The sequence below is a fragment of the Mirounga leonina genome, unplaced genomic scaffold (assembly GCF_011800145.1).
Source record: "Mirounga leonina isolate KUSES-001 unplaced genomic scaffold, KU_Mleo_1.0 Mir_197, whole genome shotgun sequence".
NCBI classification, from domain to species: Eukaryota; Metazoa; Chordata; class Mammalia; order Carnivora; family Phocidae; genus Mirounga; species Mirounga leonina.
The window spans coordinates 2,458,030-2,472,995 of record NW_023270494.1 but is presented as its reverse complement, the minus strand read 5'-3'; the positions used below and the strand labels follow the sequence as shown (position 1 = coordinate 2,472,995).

General features: G+C 54.4%; 1 protein-coding gene across 3 annotated transcripts in view; it reads right to left on the bottom strand.

Moving 5' to 3' along the window:
• Positions 1-14,966, bottom strand: part of TBC1D16 (TBC1 domain family member 16) — a 75,638-nt gene that overhangs the window by 59,551 nt on the left and 1,121 nt on the right. For 2 of the 3 annotated variants that reach the window (XM_035025854.1, XM_035025856.1), the window contains exons 2-3: positions 4,239-4,478; positions 985-1,576 (exon numbers count right to left, since the gene is read on the bottom strand). In XM_035025854.1, coding sequence (XP_034881745.1) covers positions 985-1,576; positions 4,239-4,416 — 770 coding nt within the window. In that variant the 5' untranslated portion in view covers positions 4,417-4,478. Of the gene's footprint in view, positions 1-984; positions 1,577-4,238; positions 4,479-9,431; positions 9,825-14,966 lie in introns of those variants that run through there. The other variant, XM_035025855.1, reaches the window with a different exon arrangement.

The window sequence follows — 14,966 nt, the reverse complement described above, 5'->3', positions numbered from 1 at the left end:
GGGGGTGCTGGGCCCCTGTCCCTCCTCTCCCTCCACCTGGGCCCGGGCGGTGCTGGGTCCCTGTCCCTCCTCTCCCTCCACCTGGGCCCGGGGGGTGCTGGGCCCCTGCAGGTCTCCCTGCGCTGGTCGGTGGCCCACCAGGGGGAGCTCTGACCAAGCCCTGTGGTGTTCCAGAAGCCAGGCTTGCGTTTCATTCCCAGCCTGCTTCCCTGGTGGGAAACACCACACAGCTCAGTGAACCTCACGGGGTACAGCGGACCGCTCCCCTTCACATGCGCGCTCCAATACCTGAGACGAGGTTCTCAGTCCACTCTCAGGCTCTAATGGACCACATCTTGTTGAGGGGATAAAATCAGGAGAGAATCCATCTCAAACTCCTTGTCCTCTGCTCCCTTGCTTACGTCTGTCCTGTGTGACCTCATGTGCTCTGGGTCAGGGGCGGAGCCAGCTGGGCTCACTTCCAGCTCCGTAGCATACGGGCTTTGTGACCTCCAGCAAGTTCAATAACCTCTCTGAGCCGTGCTTTCCCTTTCTATATACGGGGGTCATGTTAGGACCCGCCTCACAGGGTTTGGGGTGCTTGTGAGCATCAGCGAGCATGCCTGGGGTCTGTGGGATGGCCGACAATCTACTGTCCCCCCAGTGATAAGAACTGGGGTGCCAGGATTCCCAGGACCTGGCCCCGTGGGGTTTAGTCTGGGTTATGGGGCAGGTCAGACGGGTAGGGATGGCTTAACCTAAGTGAGGCCGCCAAGGGGACGGGAAGGGGAGAGAAGGTGGAACCCCCCACTGCGGGTCCCTCGCCATCATCTTGGGCAGCATCAACGATGGGACGTGGGTGCCAAGGCCGTGGCTTGGGGAGAGCCGGACCCCGGCAGGGCGAGACGCAGGCCGTCCTCACCACTCAGGGAGCAGAGGCCTGACACACACAGTTGCCCCCCGCGGGGCCCGGGGCAGGCCTTGGGGCTCCGACGCAGCACTCACCCACTCTCGCTGTCCAGGAACACGGAGCTGCCGCTGTCCACAAGGGCGGCGCTGATGGGTGAGAGGCAGAAAGGCGAAGAGAAGGCGTCGGAATCCGAGTCGAAGGAGCTGTCCCTGCTCACACCATCCGCCGACAGCTCGAGGGAGCCCTCCTCCTCGCCGGCCTCGGGCCGCGGCTCCCGCCCCTCCTCCGTCCCGTCCTGCGAACTGACCGCCGACAGGATCCCCGAGTCGCTGTGGGCTGGTGCTGGCGGGGCCATCCCCAAGCCCTGGGCCAGCTTCTCCCCGTCCTCAGAAGGGGGTGAAGGGCTGACGCGCACGGCCTCCTGGATGCTCTGCGCCACCACCAGGGTATCCTCGTCTCTGGGGGTCAGGGCGGGCCTGGGCTCCGTAGGGGAGGGCTGGTGGGGCGTCCCCAAGCTCTGGGCGCGCCGGCCCCGCGGGCGGGGTGCCTTGCGCACCGGGGAGCTCTCAGGGGTGATGTAGCGCAGCGCCTCCTCGTCCTGCTTCTGGATGCGAGAGTTGGGGACCCACGCGAGGATGAGGGTGCTCCCCAGCAGCTCATCCTTCTCCATGTACAAGCACAAGTAGCCTGGGAGGGTCAGGAGGACAGGCAGGTTAGGGACGGCGGTGCCTCCGTCTGGCTTCTGCTAGAGGCCACACCCTGGTCGGTCAGGACGGGGGGCTGGGCAGGTGCCGGGCTTCAGACACAGCCTGGCCCCAAGACAGCACGGCCGGGGGGCGCCGTCAGGCTTGAGGTGAGTGAAAGCTGTGGGCACTTAGCAGATTCGGGGGCACCGGGCTCCCAGGCAGGGACCTGTCGCTGTCTTTCCACACACGGGGAGCCCTCCTCCAGCTCAGAGCCCCACCCCACACAGTCTGGCAGCCCCGGAGCTTTCCCGCCCGCAGCCAGCCTCCGGGTCTGGGTGAGCCCAGGGGCCTGTTTCACCACAGCTGGGAGCGATGGAGGCTGTGGGCATTATTTCTGTTTCATACTAAATAAATCCAAAGACGGGCTTTTGGGTGTTTTCCGGTCAGTCGGGGTCTCAGTGTGTCTTCTTTAATGCAGCTTTCCGGAAGAAGGGGCCGTCCCCGATGTCAGGCACCAGACCCCGGACAGGGGCGGAGAACAGTGGTTCCCCGAGGAGGCAGCAGCTGCGGGTGGGCTCTCTGGGTCCCTGGACGCTCAGTCTGGGGGGAAGGCAGCACTTCCTGCCACTTCAGGATATCCTGATTTCTGGGCCAATCATGCCAGGTGCCCAGACCTCCTGGTCTCCGCTCTGAAAGCCCCTGGGGCTGGAGCTGGGCCCTCACATCCCTTGGGGCTCTGAGAACCTGCACCGGAGTCTCCTGAGCCTTGCTCCGTTTCCAGAAGAGGTGGGGACACTCAGTGATAACGGGAAGGTGCAGGGGAGGCCATGCGTTTCTATACCCTCAGATCCTGCAGCTCGGGGATTGGGAAGGGAGCCCAAGGCCTCTTCCCCCATCCCCCACCCAACCTTCCATCACAACAGCATCACCACGAAGCTCTCCCAAGGCTGTGCTGCTCTTTCTGATTTAGACCAGAAGGGCTAACACTCTCAGACCCTGCCCTAGAACCTCTGCCTCCTCCTTGAATCCTCAGAGTTGGCCCTGTGGTCAGGCGTCCACGGCCATGTGCCTGCACCCCCTTCTAGAGCACACGCCGGGGACACAGGATCTTGGAATTCCCTGTCTACAGCCCAGAGTCAGCTTCTAGGGCCTGCTCCTGAGCTGTCTGTGGGGGCTGTGGACAGGCTGGGGTGCCCACACGTGGATGCCCGAGGTCCCTCATAGCGCAGGAAAGAGCTGGGCTGGAGCTCGGCTCTCCTGCTTTGGAACCTGTAGGGGCCGATGATTCCAAACCTGCACCTGACCATCTGGGTGACTATAAAGATAGACTTATCGAGGTAGGAATAGTTCATTAACATAATTTAAACTTTTTGTATTTTAATTAATTTATTCAGTATTCTGTTGATACATAATTTGCGTACAGCAAAGCGCTCAGGCCTGATTGTAATTTATAACTTTTAGATGTTCTGACATCTGGTGTGGGGCCTCTGACTGCGCTGGGTGGGCAAGTCCACAGGCCACAGCCAGGCTGCAGGTGCACGACGGCGGGGGGGGCCTGAGCATCCTCCAGCAGCCTGGGGAGGCTGCAGGAAGAACGAGGAGTGCCCACCCTTGCCCCCCCTCCACCCCGGGCAAGCGTTGGGAGTGGCCAGCCTCTCTGAGCACCAGCTTCCTCATCCAAAAAAGAGGCCTGCCTGCCTGGGGTTCCGGGCACGCTCATGAAGTTAACTTACAAATAAAATAAAGCAATCCATGTATTTGTTGCAAGTCGTTTGCACAAACAACAAAGGACCACACAGGACTTGGGTATCACCGACCCATCATTTTGTCCCTTCCATGGGGGGCAGCGGGGCTGAGGGAAGTCAGTGCCCGGCTGCTATGACCAGATCTAACAGCCTTCGATCTGCCCCCAGCCCGAGGACAGCCACGGTCAGGTACCCATCCTGGAAGAAAAGCGAATGCTTTGCTCCGTGCTGTGACCCACTGCCCCGCCATGCACCGGGCAGCTGGCCACCGCCATGTCCTGAGCCCTGGAAAAATATGCAGTTTCTTTGTCTGTGATTTGGCACAAGATGGCAAAGCCGCTGACACCACAGGAAAAGTGTCCACCCCAGGCTCACAAAGGCCCCGGCGCTGGCGTGTCTGGGGCACGGCCCCAGGGGGATGAATTCGCAGTCCCTGCATCTCCCTGCTGCAGACTCCAGCTGATGTTTTCTGCCCTAATTTCGGAACAGTGGGGTCCAAGGACAGGTGGAGACAGGGCCGGTGATTTCCATGGCCTGTCCCACAGTCCGCCTGGTTCTCATCACAGCCTTCGGGGCTGTGGGAAGGGAAGCAGCCACCTAGCTTGAGGGGTGGGCTCCTGCCACACGGGAGGGGGCCCTGGGTACTGGCCAGCGCCCACAGAGGAGGGCTGCCCGCTTCCCAGCCTGCAGGCTCCTTGCTCCCAGCAGCCTGGAGTGACCTAATGTCTTCTTCTGAGGCCGATTCCCCGTAAACTGTCCCGCCCCATGTGTATAAGTTAAAGGTCACCAGCCCCTTCGAAGATGGGGAAATTAGGACAATTGGGCAAGTGACACGAAAGCTTTCCAAAGCTGGGGCTTCATTACTTTCGAAAGAAAAGCAAGCCCCTCCACCCAGGCCCTCCCACCTCCTGGGCTCACCTGGGTGGTGCTCCCCCAGCCCCTGCAGCCCCTCTGGTGGGTGCACGCAGACATTGTTCTTGGAGTAGATGATCTCCCCCTCCAGGACGGAGGGGGGCCCGCTACCACCGCCCGGGGTGAGGGTCAGGAGGTCCGAGGCTTTGGAGGAGGCCCGGCGAAGGAGACGGCCCAGAGACATTGCCGGGGGAGTGTTTCCATCCTCCGCACGCTTCGGCCCAGGCGGGGCTCGTCCAGATGTGGCTGGGGGAGAAAGACACAGAGGAGGCGCGTCAGGCCAAGGTCATGGGCTTGGGCCAGGTGTCCTTGGTGCTGCATCCTGCCTCACACCAGTAAGCTCGAGTTGGATGGTGGTTCACTAACTACCGGGATGGATCCTGCTAGCACGAGGCCACGTGGCACCATGCACGTTTGGGGCCAGGTAGTTCTCAGTCCCTTCCCACTATGACAGCCAAAATGTCTCCAGTCATGGCAAACGTCCCCCGGGGGTGATCTCATAAAACTTCCAGACTTCTCTTTGCTCAGTTTTCACCCCTGTGTCTGTGCCCACAAGCCCTCCCTTCCTGAACGTCTCACCCCTCCACCGTGCTTCCCAGGGAGCATCCTTCTTCCTCCGGCCCGTCCTCCCCGGCCTCCTCCACCCCCAGGCCCGGCCTGAGGTCCTGACATGTGACGGGTCATCACAGTGGTGTCACATGCAGTATGTGAAGGACCCGAGTTTGCCTACAACTCCTTCTTTAAAAAAATAAACGAGAGAGGGGCCTGGCCCACTCAGTCGAAGGAGCGTGTGACTCTTGATTTCGGGGTCATGAGTTTGAGCCCCACGTGGGGTGTTGAGATTACTTAAATAAATAAAAACTTAAAAATAAATAAAAATAAAAAAATAAAGAAACAAAAGGATTCGATCCAGTATTCGTACATAACTCCTAGAGAGTCACCGACAAAAGGAGCAGAGCGGCAATTCACAGAAGAGTAAACGGAAGAGCTGATAAAAGGAAGAATTCTCAGTCCAAACGAAAGCCCAGCACCCAGCAGACGGGCCGAAAGCAATTTCTATTTCAGCCAAAAGCCCAACAACCAAAATCACTCGCTATGTGAACCAACCAGACGCTTCCCACTGGTCGAGCCCCGGAACACAGACCACCAAATTGAGCCGTGGAATGAGCCACGGGTGTGAACTCGCCCGTATAAATGAAGACATGCACGCAGAGCCAGGCTGCCCCCTGGTCAGAGATGGTGCATGTCTGAGGCTCAGACCGCGCTGGGCAGGGTGCGGGCCAGACTCATGGGACGGGGGCATCTGCAGAGGGACTTCACCTTCCCCTCTTTGAAAGGAAAAAAATGAAGGTGAGAGCCAATACGATAAAATCGTTGATGGATGGGCGCCTGGGTGGCTCAGTTGGTTAAGCGACTGCCTTCGGCTCAGGTCATGATCCTGGAGTCCCGGGATCGAGTCCCGCATCGGGCTCCCTGCTCAGTGGGGAGTCTGCTTCTCCCTCTGACCCTCCCCCCCTCATGTGCCCTCTCTCTCAAATAAATAAATAAAATCTTTAAAAAAAAAATCGTCGATGGATGGATGAACTACATGTGGTCCATCCACACGGTGGAATATTATTCAGCCCTAAGAAGGAAGGACATCCGGCCACCTGCCACATGGATGGACCTGGAGGACACTGCTCAGTGAAATCAGCCACTCACAAAAAGACAGATAGTGTAGGATTCCACTTACATGAGGCCCCTGGAGTCATCAGATTCATAGAGAGAGAATGTAGGATGAGGGGGCACCAGGGGCTAGGGGAGGGATGGGGACGGGGAGTTAGTGTTTTTGGGGCCAGAGTTTCAGTTTGGGATGATGACAATGTTCTGGACACGGGTGGTGGTGATGGTCTCACAACAGTGTGAATGCACCTGATACCACGGACCTTGCACTTGGTTAAGATGGTACATTTTTATATCACGTCTATTTCACTACAATAAAATGATATTTTGAACCATCAACCGGGTATATTACATTGTTCTTTGAACCTTCTGCATTTTTGTACACTTCTCCTCAAATCCAGAGCTGGTTTGGGATATTCCCTAAGTGAGACTCTTTCTGCTCAAGGGTTTGCATGGGCTCGTGGGGCAGAGGGGTGGGTCTCAGGGTGCCCTTCGCTGTCTGAGACCATGGGGCTCCACGCTGGATCCTCAGCCCACCTGGCTCCCTGAGGACCCCTCCTGCACCCCCAACTTTGTTCTTGGGTCTCCCCAAAAGGGCCCTAACTCTCCCAAGCACAAGATTCTTCTAACCGCCTCCTGAAAGTCACCCCTCCCTTGTCTGCATCTTTACCTAGACAGATCCATCACTCCCTTCTCCCGAATCACTGAGGTTCCCAGTATCAGCATCGCCTTGAAAATCATAGTTCTGGGACCCTCACCCCCACGGCAGCGGGTCCCACAGTGTGAAAGTGGCTGCAGACAGTAACCAGTAGGTGTGTCTGCGACCCAGTGAGACTTGATTAACAGACACTCTCTCCTGAATCTCACAAGTCTCCACGTGGCACAAAAAATTCTCCTTTCAATTTTTTTTCAACCATTTAAAAATATAAAATCCATCCTCAGCTCAAAGACTAGAAAACAAGCAGAAGGCTCGATTTGGCCCATGGGCTGCAGACAGCTGACCCCTGGTTCAGACCACTGTCTGGATACTCGGCCCCTCTCTACCCAACAGCCTCTCCGGGAAGCCTTCCTGGCCTCTCCAGGTCAAGGGGGTGTCTACCCTTCGTCTCCCCCACTGGTTCTACTGTCTGAACTTCGAGGCACACCCCAGCACCTGCCAACCTCGGTATGAGATTCTTAAAAAAAATCACATGGCCTCTATGCATCATGTTGTCTGTCCAACTAATCGTCTAGAAAAATGATATTGTTATTCTAATGATGATTCTGTTGTCCAGAATATTTTTAGAATTCAAGAATCATTCCAGAATGACAAAGTCCCTTAATAAGCCGTACAAGAAAATGAGTCTCTTCTTTCTAGCCCAGCGCTGCCCGGTAGAAATGTAATTCGACCACATACACAATTTCAAATATCCCACTAGCCACATTTTTTAACAGAAATGAGGAAGAATAATTTTGGGAATATACTCTGATTTCACTCGTTATTTTCCAAACAGTATCATTTCGGCATGTAATCAATATGAAAACAATTACTGATGAGCTGCTTTACATTCCCTCAGCCTCTGAAGTCTGGTGTCTGTTTTGCATTAAGTGCATCTCAGCTGGGACCAGCCACACTGCAAGGGCTCGTGGCCTCCGCGTGGGCGAGGCTGGAGCCCCACCTCCTCCGGGGGCCCCCGACGGTATTCCTTCATTAATCCTTCTAACCGCCAGGCTGGGCTGCAAACAACTCTCAGCTGATTCTGAAAACCAAACCGTCCTTCAGTGAAGACGTTTGCCACCGTGGAGGATAATCAAAAGAATGTGCTGGAAGATTTGAAGGGGATCCCAAAATACAAGTGCTCACAATCCTGCCTTTTCCCACACACCCGACGTGGATCAGATGCTCTGGGTCACTGAGGCTCTGGCAGATGCGTCCTCCTAAATGCGAGGTTTTACAAATGAGAAAACGGGGTCCGAGCATTCAGGTCACTCAGTGAACGGAAAAACTTGGCTCCTAAGACCTTTGTCCTCTGTGCTCAGTTTGGCTCCCACCCCAGCCCCGCCACCTGGGTGGGCAGGGGACAGTCCCCCCAGCTCCGGCCCCAGAGCGTCCTGCAGAAGACTGCGCCCTGGGGGTGTCTGTCAAACACCCCCCCAAAAAATTCACTCTCTTGAGACACTCCCCACTTATTCTCTAAATGCTTTTGTTCCTCTGTGAGCTGACTTCATTGAAATGAAACCTGGTTCCCAACCTCTGCTCTCTATCAAAAACTACATGCGGAGAGAGTCCTTGACCTATTTTTGAATGCTTTTTTTTTTTTTTTTTTGTAAATTAGGCAACAAGCTCAGAGAAGCACAAAGAAGAACACAAGTTCCTTAAATTACAGGATCTGAAACCATGTGTGTGTTTTCTCCTATCTTCTGTGCCTATCTTATAAAAAGCAAAGACTCCCCACTGGGATGACCCCAGGTCTTGCTTTCAGTCGTATCATGAGTGTGTTTTTCCACGTGTTAATGAGTCGAAGTGTGTGTCTTCCCCTTGCCCCCCAAATCGTATGTTGAAGCTCGAACCCCCAGCACCTCAGACTCTGGCAGTATTCAGAGACGCTCTCTGTACTTTCTGCTCTTTTTAATGTAAACCTAAAACCCTCTAAAAAATAGAAATTAATTTTAAAAAAGAGGGTGGAGATGAGAGTGCGTGCACCCAAAGAACCCAGGCCAAGGCTGGGCTTGGGCGGAGGGAGGCAGGGGATGGGCAAGGAGCCAGCGGCAGGATGAGTGACAGCAGGGTGACAAAGGGAGCTCGGCTCTCCAGGCCTAGGGCCACGGCCAGCAGCGATGTTAGGACCTGGCAAGGGCTCACACCCTGACAGGGATCTTCCCAGTGTCCTTGAGTCCCAAGACGCATGACCTTGAATGCTTCTGGCTCACAACCCGCAGAGCAGTTTACGCCCATGACCTTAAGGACCTGGTGTCCCATGGGGGTGGAAGGAGCAAAGATAACCACCCCTCCTGGTAGACCAGAAAGCTGTGCTCCAGAAAGTCTCCCCGGGTACAGAATTCTGAGGAAGAACGCCAGGTCCCCTTTTGTGGGTCTGGGGTCTTTCTCTGGGTGGATGACTTACTCTCATTATACCTCGGACAGAGTTTGGGGAGATGGGCACAACCTTTAAATGCCATCAGCAGAGATTCTAAGACACACAAAATTAGCCAATGCTCAAAAGGGGGCTGAGAGGAGCCCGCAGCCAGGAACAGCTCCCTGACTTCCCCTGCCAAGGACTCGGAGTTAACTGAAATCAAAATAGCAGCCGAGATGCTCAGAGCACATTGTACCAATATTCCAGAGCCTCTCCCCAAATCCCGAGGGAGGAAGGTGACTAGGGAGGCACATCAAGGTAGATCCTTGATGACAATAAAAACGTCATTTTCCTCCGATGCATTCCCTTAATGTCTCTATTTTAAAACGGTTATGCCTGTTTCAGTCTTGTGGATTTGAGATTATAAGCTCCTGCGTCCAAGACACCTGTGAAAAGTCCCCTTAGTGACTGACGTGCCTACCAGAATGCCGCCTTCAGTAAAGTTCCACAGGCTTTGCTTTTGCTGACGGAAAGGACAGCAGTACCAGCCTGGCAGTCGGCACAAGGAGCCAGAGATGGGGGTGCTGCCAAGATCCAGAATGAGCATCAGCTTGGGTGCAAAAAAAAAGTTATGATTTTAAAAGGTATAAAGTAAAAACAGCAGTGCCGGCTTCTAGCCATCTATTGAGCCACGATCCCAAGCCGAGCTCTGAGCCGCTCTGAGCCGTTGCGACCACTAGGTTGGGCCAGACTTTTGCACACAATAGGCTATTGTGTCATTCGAAAGGACAGAACCACTTGGCCTCCCCTCAAAACACACACATGCTCATAACATGGAGCTCCCTCTGCAGAAGGCCCACCCTCCTCCCCGTGGCTCGTCTTCCAACACCTCCGAGAACTGTGGGTTCTCAACCACCTGCAGGGGAAGAGAAACTGGGGACACAGGAGAGGGGTCTGGGGGTGGCTGCCAGGGGAAGGGGGGCAGGTCTTTATTTCACAGCCCTGTTTGGAACTGGCCCTGCTGCTGGGTCATGGCCAGGGGGTAGCGGCTGGCCTCCACCGACCGAGCTCGCTCCTGGACACCCCCGGGAGCACCTGCCACTGGCCCAGGGCCCGAGGCAGCCGAGGCCTCGTAGCTCAGCGTGGCTGGTGCGGGGCTCTCCTCTAATATTTACAGGGCGAAGCAGAGACGCCCATTACCCAAAATTCATTCCCCAGGAGTTGGTGATTTATACCTGAGGAAAAGTCCTGGGCAGAGACAGAGCCTAAGTCACTGAAAAGCCAGAAAGGAGCATAACACGGATTAAGAAATGACATCCTTTAGGAAAGACAAAAGTCGCCCCCCATGCTTCCTTCAGAAAGCACCTCTGTCCCCTACACGTTGGTTTCCCGTGGCTGTTTTAACAAGTCACCATGTATCTCACAGCTGAAAACAACACAAATAAATCAGCTCACAGTTCTGAAGGCCAGGAGTCCGACCCGGGGCTCAACTGGCTCAAACCAAGGTGTGGGCAGGGCTGCGTTCCTTCTGCCACCTCCGGGGAGAAAATGTTTCCCTGCCTTTTCCAGCCTCTAGAATCCCCCCGCAGCCCTTGGCTCGTGGCCCTCCTCCACCCTCAAAGCTGCCGGTTGCCATCCAGGTCCTCCCCCCATCACAAGGCTCCGTCACTGACTCTCTGCCCCCCTCTTCTGCTTTTAAGGACCCTGGGATGATGCTGGTTCCACTGGATAATCCAGGACAATATCTCTATCTCTAGGGCGACTGATGAGCAAACTTAACGCCACATAACCTAACCAAGTCCCATGTTCCCAGGATTCGGACGTGGACAGCTTCGGGGACCATTCTGCTGCTGACCACACCATGGCAAAGACACCAGAAAGGACGAATTTCTAACTCACCCACTGACTGTCAAATTCCCATGCAGAGCGACCACCTTTTAGGCAATATGATGGGGACCCAGGCCTAGAGCCAGGAGAGAGGAGAACATGCACCCCCGTGGCCCCCTGGGAGCAGCAAGATGGGTCAGGGGAAAGTGCACACTCATACCAGGGCCTGCCCTTGGCAGCTTCCTCCACCCGCAGGCTTGGTTTCCTGTCCCGGTATAAAGGGCCCCATGAATTGCCAAACAGAAAAATAGGAGCAAAGGTACAAAGTTCTCTTCCAGAACCTTCCTAGGAAGACCAAAGAAATCGGGCAGCCTGGAGCCACTCTAAGAGGCAGGAGCTTGACTTCTCCTATTGGATGCTCTGGGCTGTGCACCTGCCTTGGGCCCACCTGGCTCAGGTGCTGGGATGCAGCTGTCAGTAGGGCAAACGCGGTCCTGGCGCCTCCCGGGGCTGCCAGTGCCCGCGGACGGGAGACTCCAGCCCGCACCCATCCTGACGGCTGCTCACTGCAGCGGGGAGAGGCAGGTAGGGAGCAGAGGGCCACTGGACACGTTAGGGAACGTGTGGTGGGACGAAGCCCACAGGTGATTACCCCCCTGGCGTCGTCACTGGCAGACTGCTCAGGAGCAATAAGCCCTGGGCTCCGGTCACCCCCCATGTGGCTGGCAGGAACTGGTTCCTCTGCTTTGCTCTCAAAGCCAGATCAACACAGAGCGGCGAACAGGCGATGGTATTTAAACAGGAGCCAGCCACATGAAAACAAGGATCATTCCTCCCACACAACATCTGCTGCTAACACCCCTCAGAGGAGACCCCAGCTCTCTCTACCTTCCCAGAACCAGGCATGTGCACCACGGTCCTTCCGGGAAGCCCCTACTTTGCTGTTCAAAGGGTGATCTAAACCCTGCGGGTAGACTGGTTCAGGAACCCAATCCCTGAGGCACACGATTTGGGGAAGTTGGGTCTTCCAAGTCTCATCATGCAGACAAGACACCTGTGGGCTGACACGACCCCTCCTCTCTGCGTTGCTTCCCTTCACGTTATGGGATCACTGTAGAAGAGAGAGGTCTTCCTGGCATATACATCACATTCAGGATGCCCATGGAGAAGACTGTCACCCAAAAACAGGGTCGCTGTGGGCAGGGCCTCTGCATATAAGGGAGGACAAGACGATCAACTTGTATTTAAAATGAAGGAACAAAATGTAGGGCAGAAGCCCAGTGCTGGAGGCTTGGACCAATCGTCATCCAGGAAAGGACCTTTGAGAGGCCGTAAGGACAGGACAGTCACAGGAACATGAGGGGGGGCTGGTGGCCAGCTTCACTGTGACTTCCCTCTTTCGGCTGTCTAGCTGCCACTTTGATTATCACCTACTCCCTGGAAAACCCCAAGGCCTCTGCCTCTCAAGCAGGAGACCATCTGCTCTTTGTGCCCCCTTGACAGTAAATACCAAAACACTATTTTCTCCCCAAAGAGCTGAGGAAGTAGGGCCTGGGAGATGAAAATGACCTTAGAGATGAGCTAGGAATGAGGAACAAGGAAGGACTGGACCCAAAAAGCAAGGAAAGGTACAAATCCAGCCAGGAAGCCACCAACCGACCCAACAGTGGGTTAGGTGCACCTGATGTCTATATTGTTCCTGTAAACTCTAATACAGAGAGCTGAGGTTCTCTGTCTGTGCTAAAGGAGAGGCTAAGGCACCACAAAACAAAAAGCCAATGGGGGGTCGGGGGTGGGGGATATATTGACAATATCCCTGAAAAACAACACAGTTGATCTTGCTCCGGGGGAAAGCTTTTTAGTTACAGAAATTGAAAAGTGAAAGACTGTGAAATATCTGTTAAGAATGCCCTTTGCCCCAATTTCAGAAAGACAAAGAGTGTAATGACCAGTTTGTCAGACTATTGAATTCAGGGTCACTCATCGCGGAAAACCAGCACAAAAACCAAAGTATACAAGCTAGTGCAGACATGGGCTCGGGCTGCACCCCTATTATGGTGGTTTCTACAGTGGCCAATCCAGAAAGAGCATGGAAAAGACCCTGCCACACCTGTGTACCTGCAGGCAGGTGGGTCCTTATGGCCGGCTTGTCACATACATCAACTTTAAACACCTGGACAGACTGGCCGCCCAAGGCTCAGCAAGAGAAGGGCATGCCATCCTGGCTGGATAACGGCTTTGGGAGCACCACGCTTTGTCTTCAAGTGGCCAGATCTTGCTCCTCCCTGAGGATGGCTATATTAGTTCCGAAGACACAGTAAAAGACATGCTTCAGATAGGATATCACTAGACAGCTCATCAAAATAGATTTATTAGAGATGCAAGACCCAGTGCCGAAGGACGCACAGGTGGTCAACAGCAAAAAACACCACTACTGGGCGCCTGGGTGGCTCAGTCGTTAAGCGTCTGCCTTCGGCTCAGGTCATGATCCCAGAGTCCTGGGATCGAGCCCCGCATCGGGCTCCCTACTGAGCAGGGAGCCTGCTTCTCCCTCTGCCTCTCTCTCTCTGTCTCTCATGAATAAATAAATAAAAACCTTTAAAAAAAAACACAAAACACCACTGAAGTGAAAGGAAAAAGATCTCCTAGACTATTTCTCTGAATTCGGGGGGTGGGGAGACTGCAGACTTGCACTTCCTTTCTGCGCACGGGGCTCATCAACGTTCATCAGTATTGTACAAACATAACAGAATGAGGTGCAATACAATGTACATCAGTAAAACCCACTGGGCCGCAGCTGCTACAGTTGTTTCGCTGTGGAGCCACAAGTCCATCCGTCCTCCCCACAAGTCCATCCGTCCTCCCCACGCTGCCCTCCTCACGCTGCCCCACGGTATGAAACGACCTGGCTAATCTTACATGAGAGAAGATTCAGGCCTGTGAAAAATTTGGGGTCCCTTGGCTGGGGAGGAGGGGGCATTGGCCAAATCTCTACTTGAGACCTGTGTTCCAGACAACCTGGTCACCCTGGTCCCAGCAACAGCCTGCAGGGACCCAGCGCCCCGCAAAGTTACAAGGCAGAGAGCATCCCTATCCCTAAACGGTGAATTCCACTTCTGCACAGAGCAGCTTGCCGCCTGACGGACCACACATACAAGGAATTAGGAAATAAAATCAAAATGTTTTTACCAATTTGCTAACTGTGAACAATCCAAATGATGGTCATTAATAAAATTTTTTTTTTTTTCATTTTAACGCTTGGTATGTGCCAGGCACTAGGTGCTTCGGACGACCGTTGCCTCTGAGGTAGGTAGAACAATCCTCACTATACAGACGGAGAAGCTAAGGCACCCAGGAATGAAATCGGTGCTGTGTGCCAGGGCTGGTATTTGAACCCGGCAGTTTACTCTGGGGGCCACGTTTTAACCACTGCACAGAGCCACCCCAAACCAGGGCAGAGAGACGGGGGCAAGCAGGTAGGCTCCAGAAACCCAATGGCCGTCTTGTCAAACGCTTTTATACGAGGCCCGAGAGGCTCCTTCTGGACGAAAGAGAACTGATATTAGCAGCTGGTGAGTGACATGGGATTAGTCCCCACTCTCTTGCTTTTTTATGAATCATCAGCCGGAATGAACCGTGTTCTCTGGTCTGCAAAAAGAGGGTCAGGAAGACTGTGTGCACGCGAATGGCAGGCCCCCCCTCACCAGGAATGAGGCAGTGCACACAGCCGTTTCTGGGGCTGGAGCATCCTGGGCCCGAGGACGTGTGAACTTGGTTCTGTCCTAGGTGCATGAGCTTGGGGAATTTACTTCTCTAAGGCTCAGGGTTCCCATCTGTAAAATGGGGATAACCTCAGTCCTGACTTTATGGGCTTGTTTTTGGGGTTAAGTGAATTCATGCACAATAATCAGAAAGTATGTACACAACCACCATCATCGCTGGAGAATTTTAAAATTCCACTGATAAGAACTTTCTTTAGCCATATTCTGAGATTCTGCTCACCATCAACACTCCACAAGCCAACAAGTGCCACAGAAAACATAATAACCGCAGTCAGCAACCACACGTGCCTCCCAGTACCAACAATGGGCAACTTACACGAATTCCCCAGTTACTACTACAAGGCAACCCCTACTTCAATAATCCTGTCTTTGCAAAAGTTTTCGTGGTTCTTCAAAGCCTTCAGCAG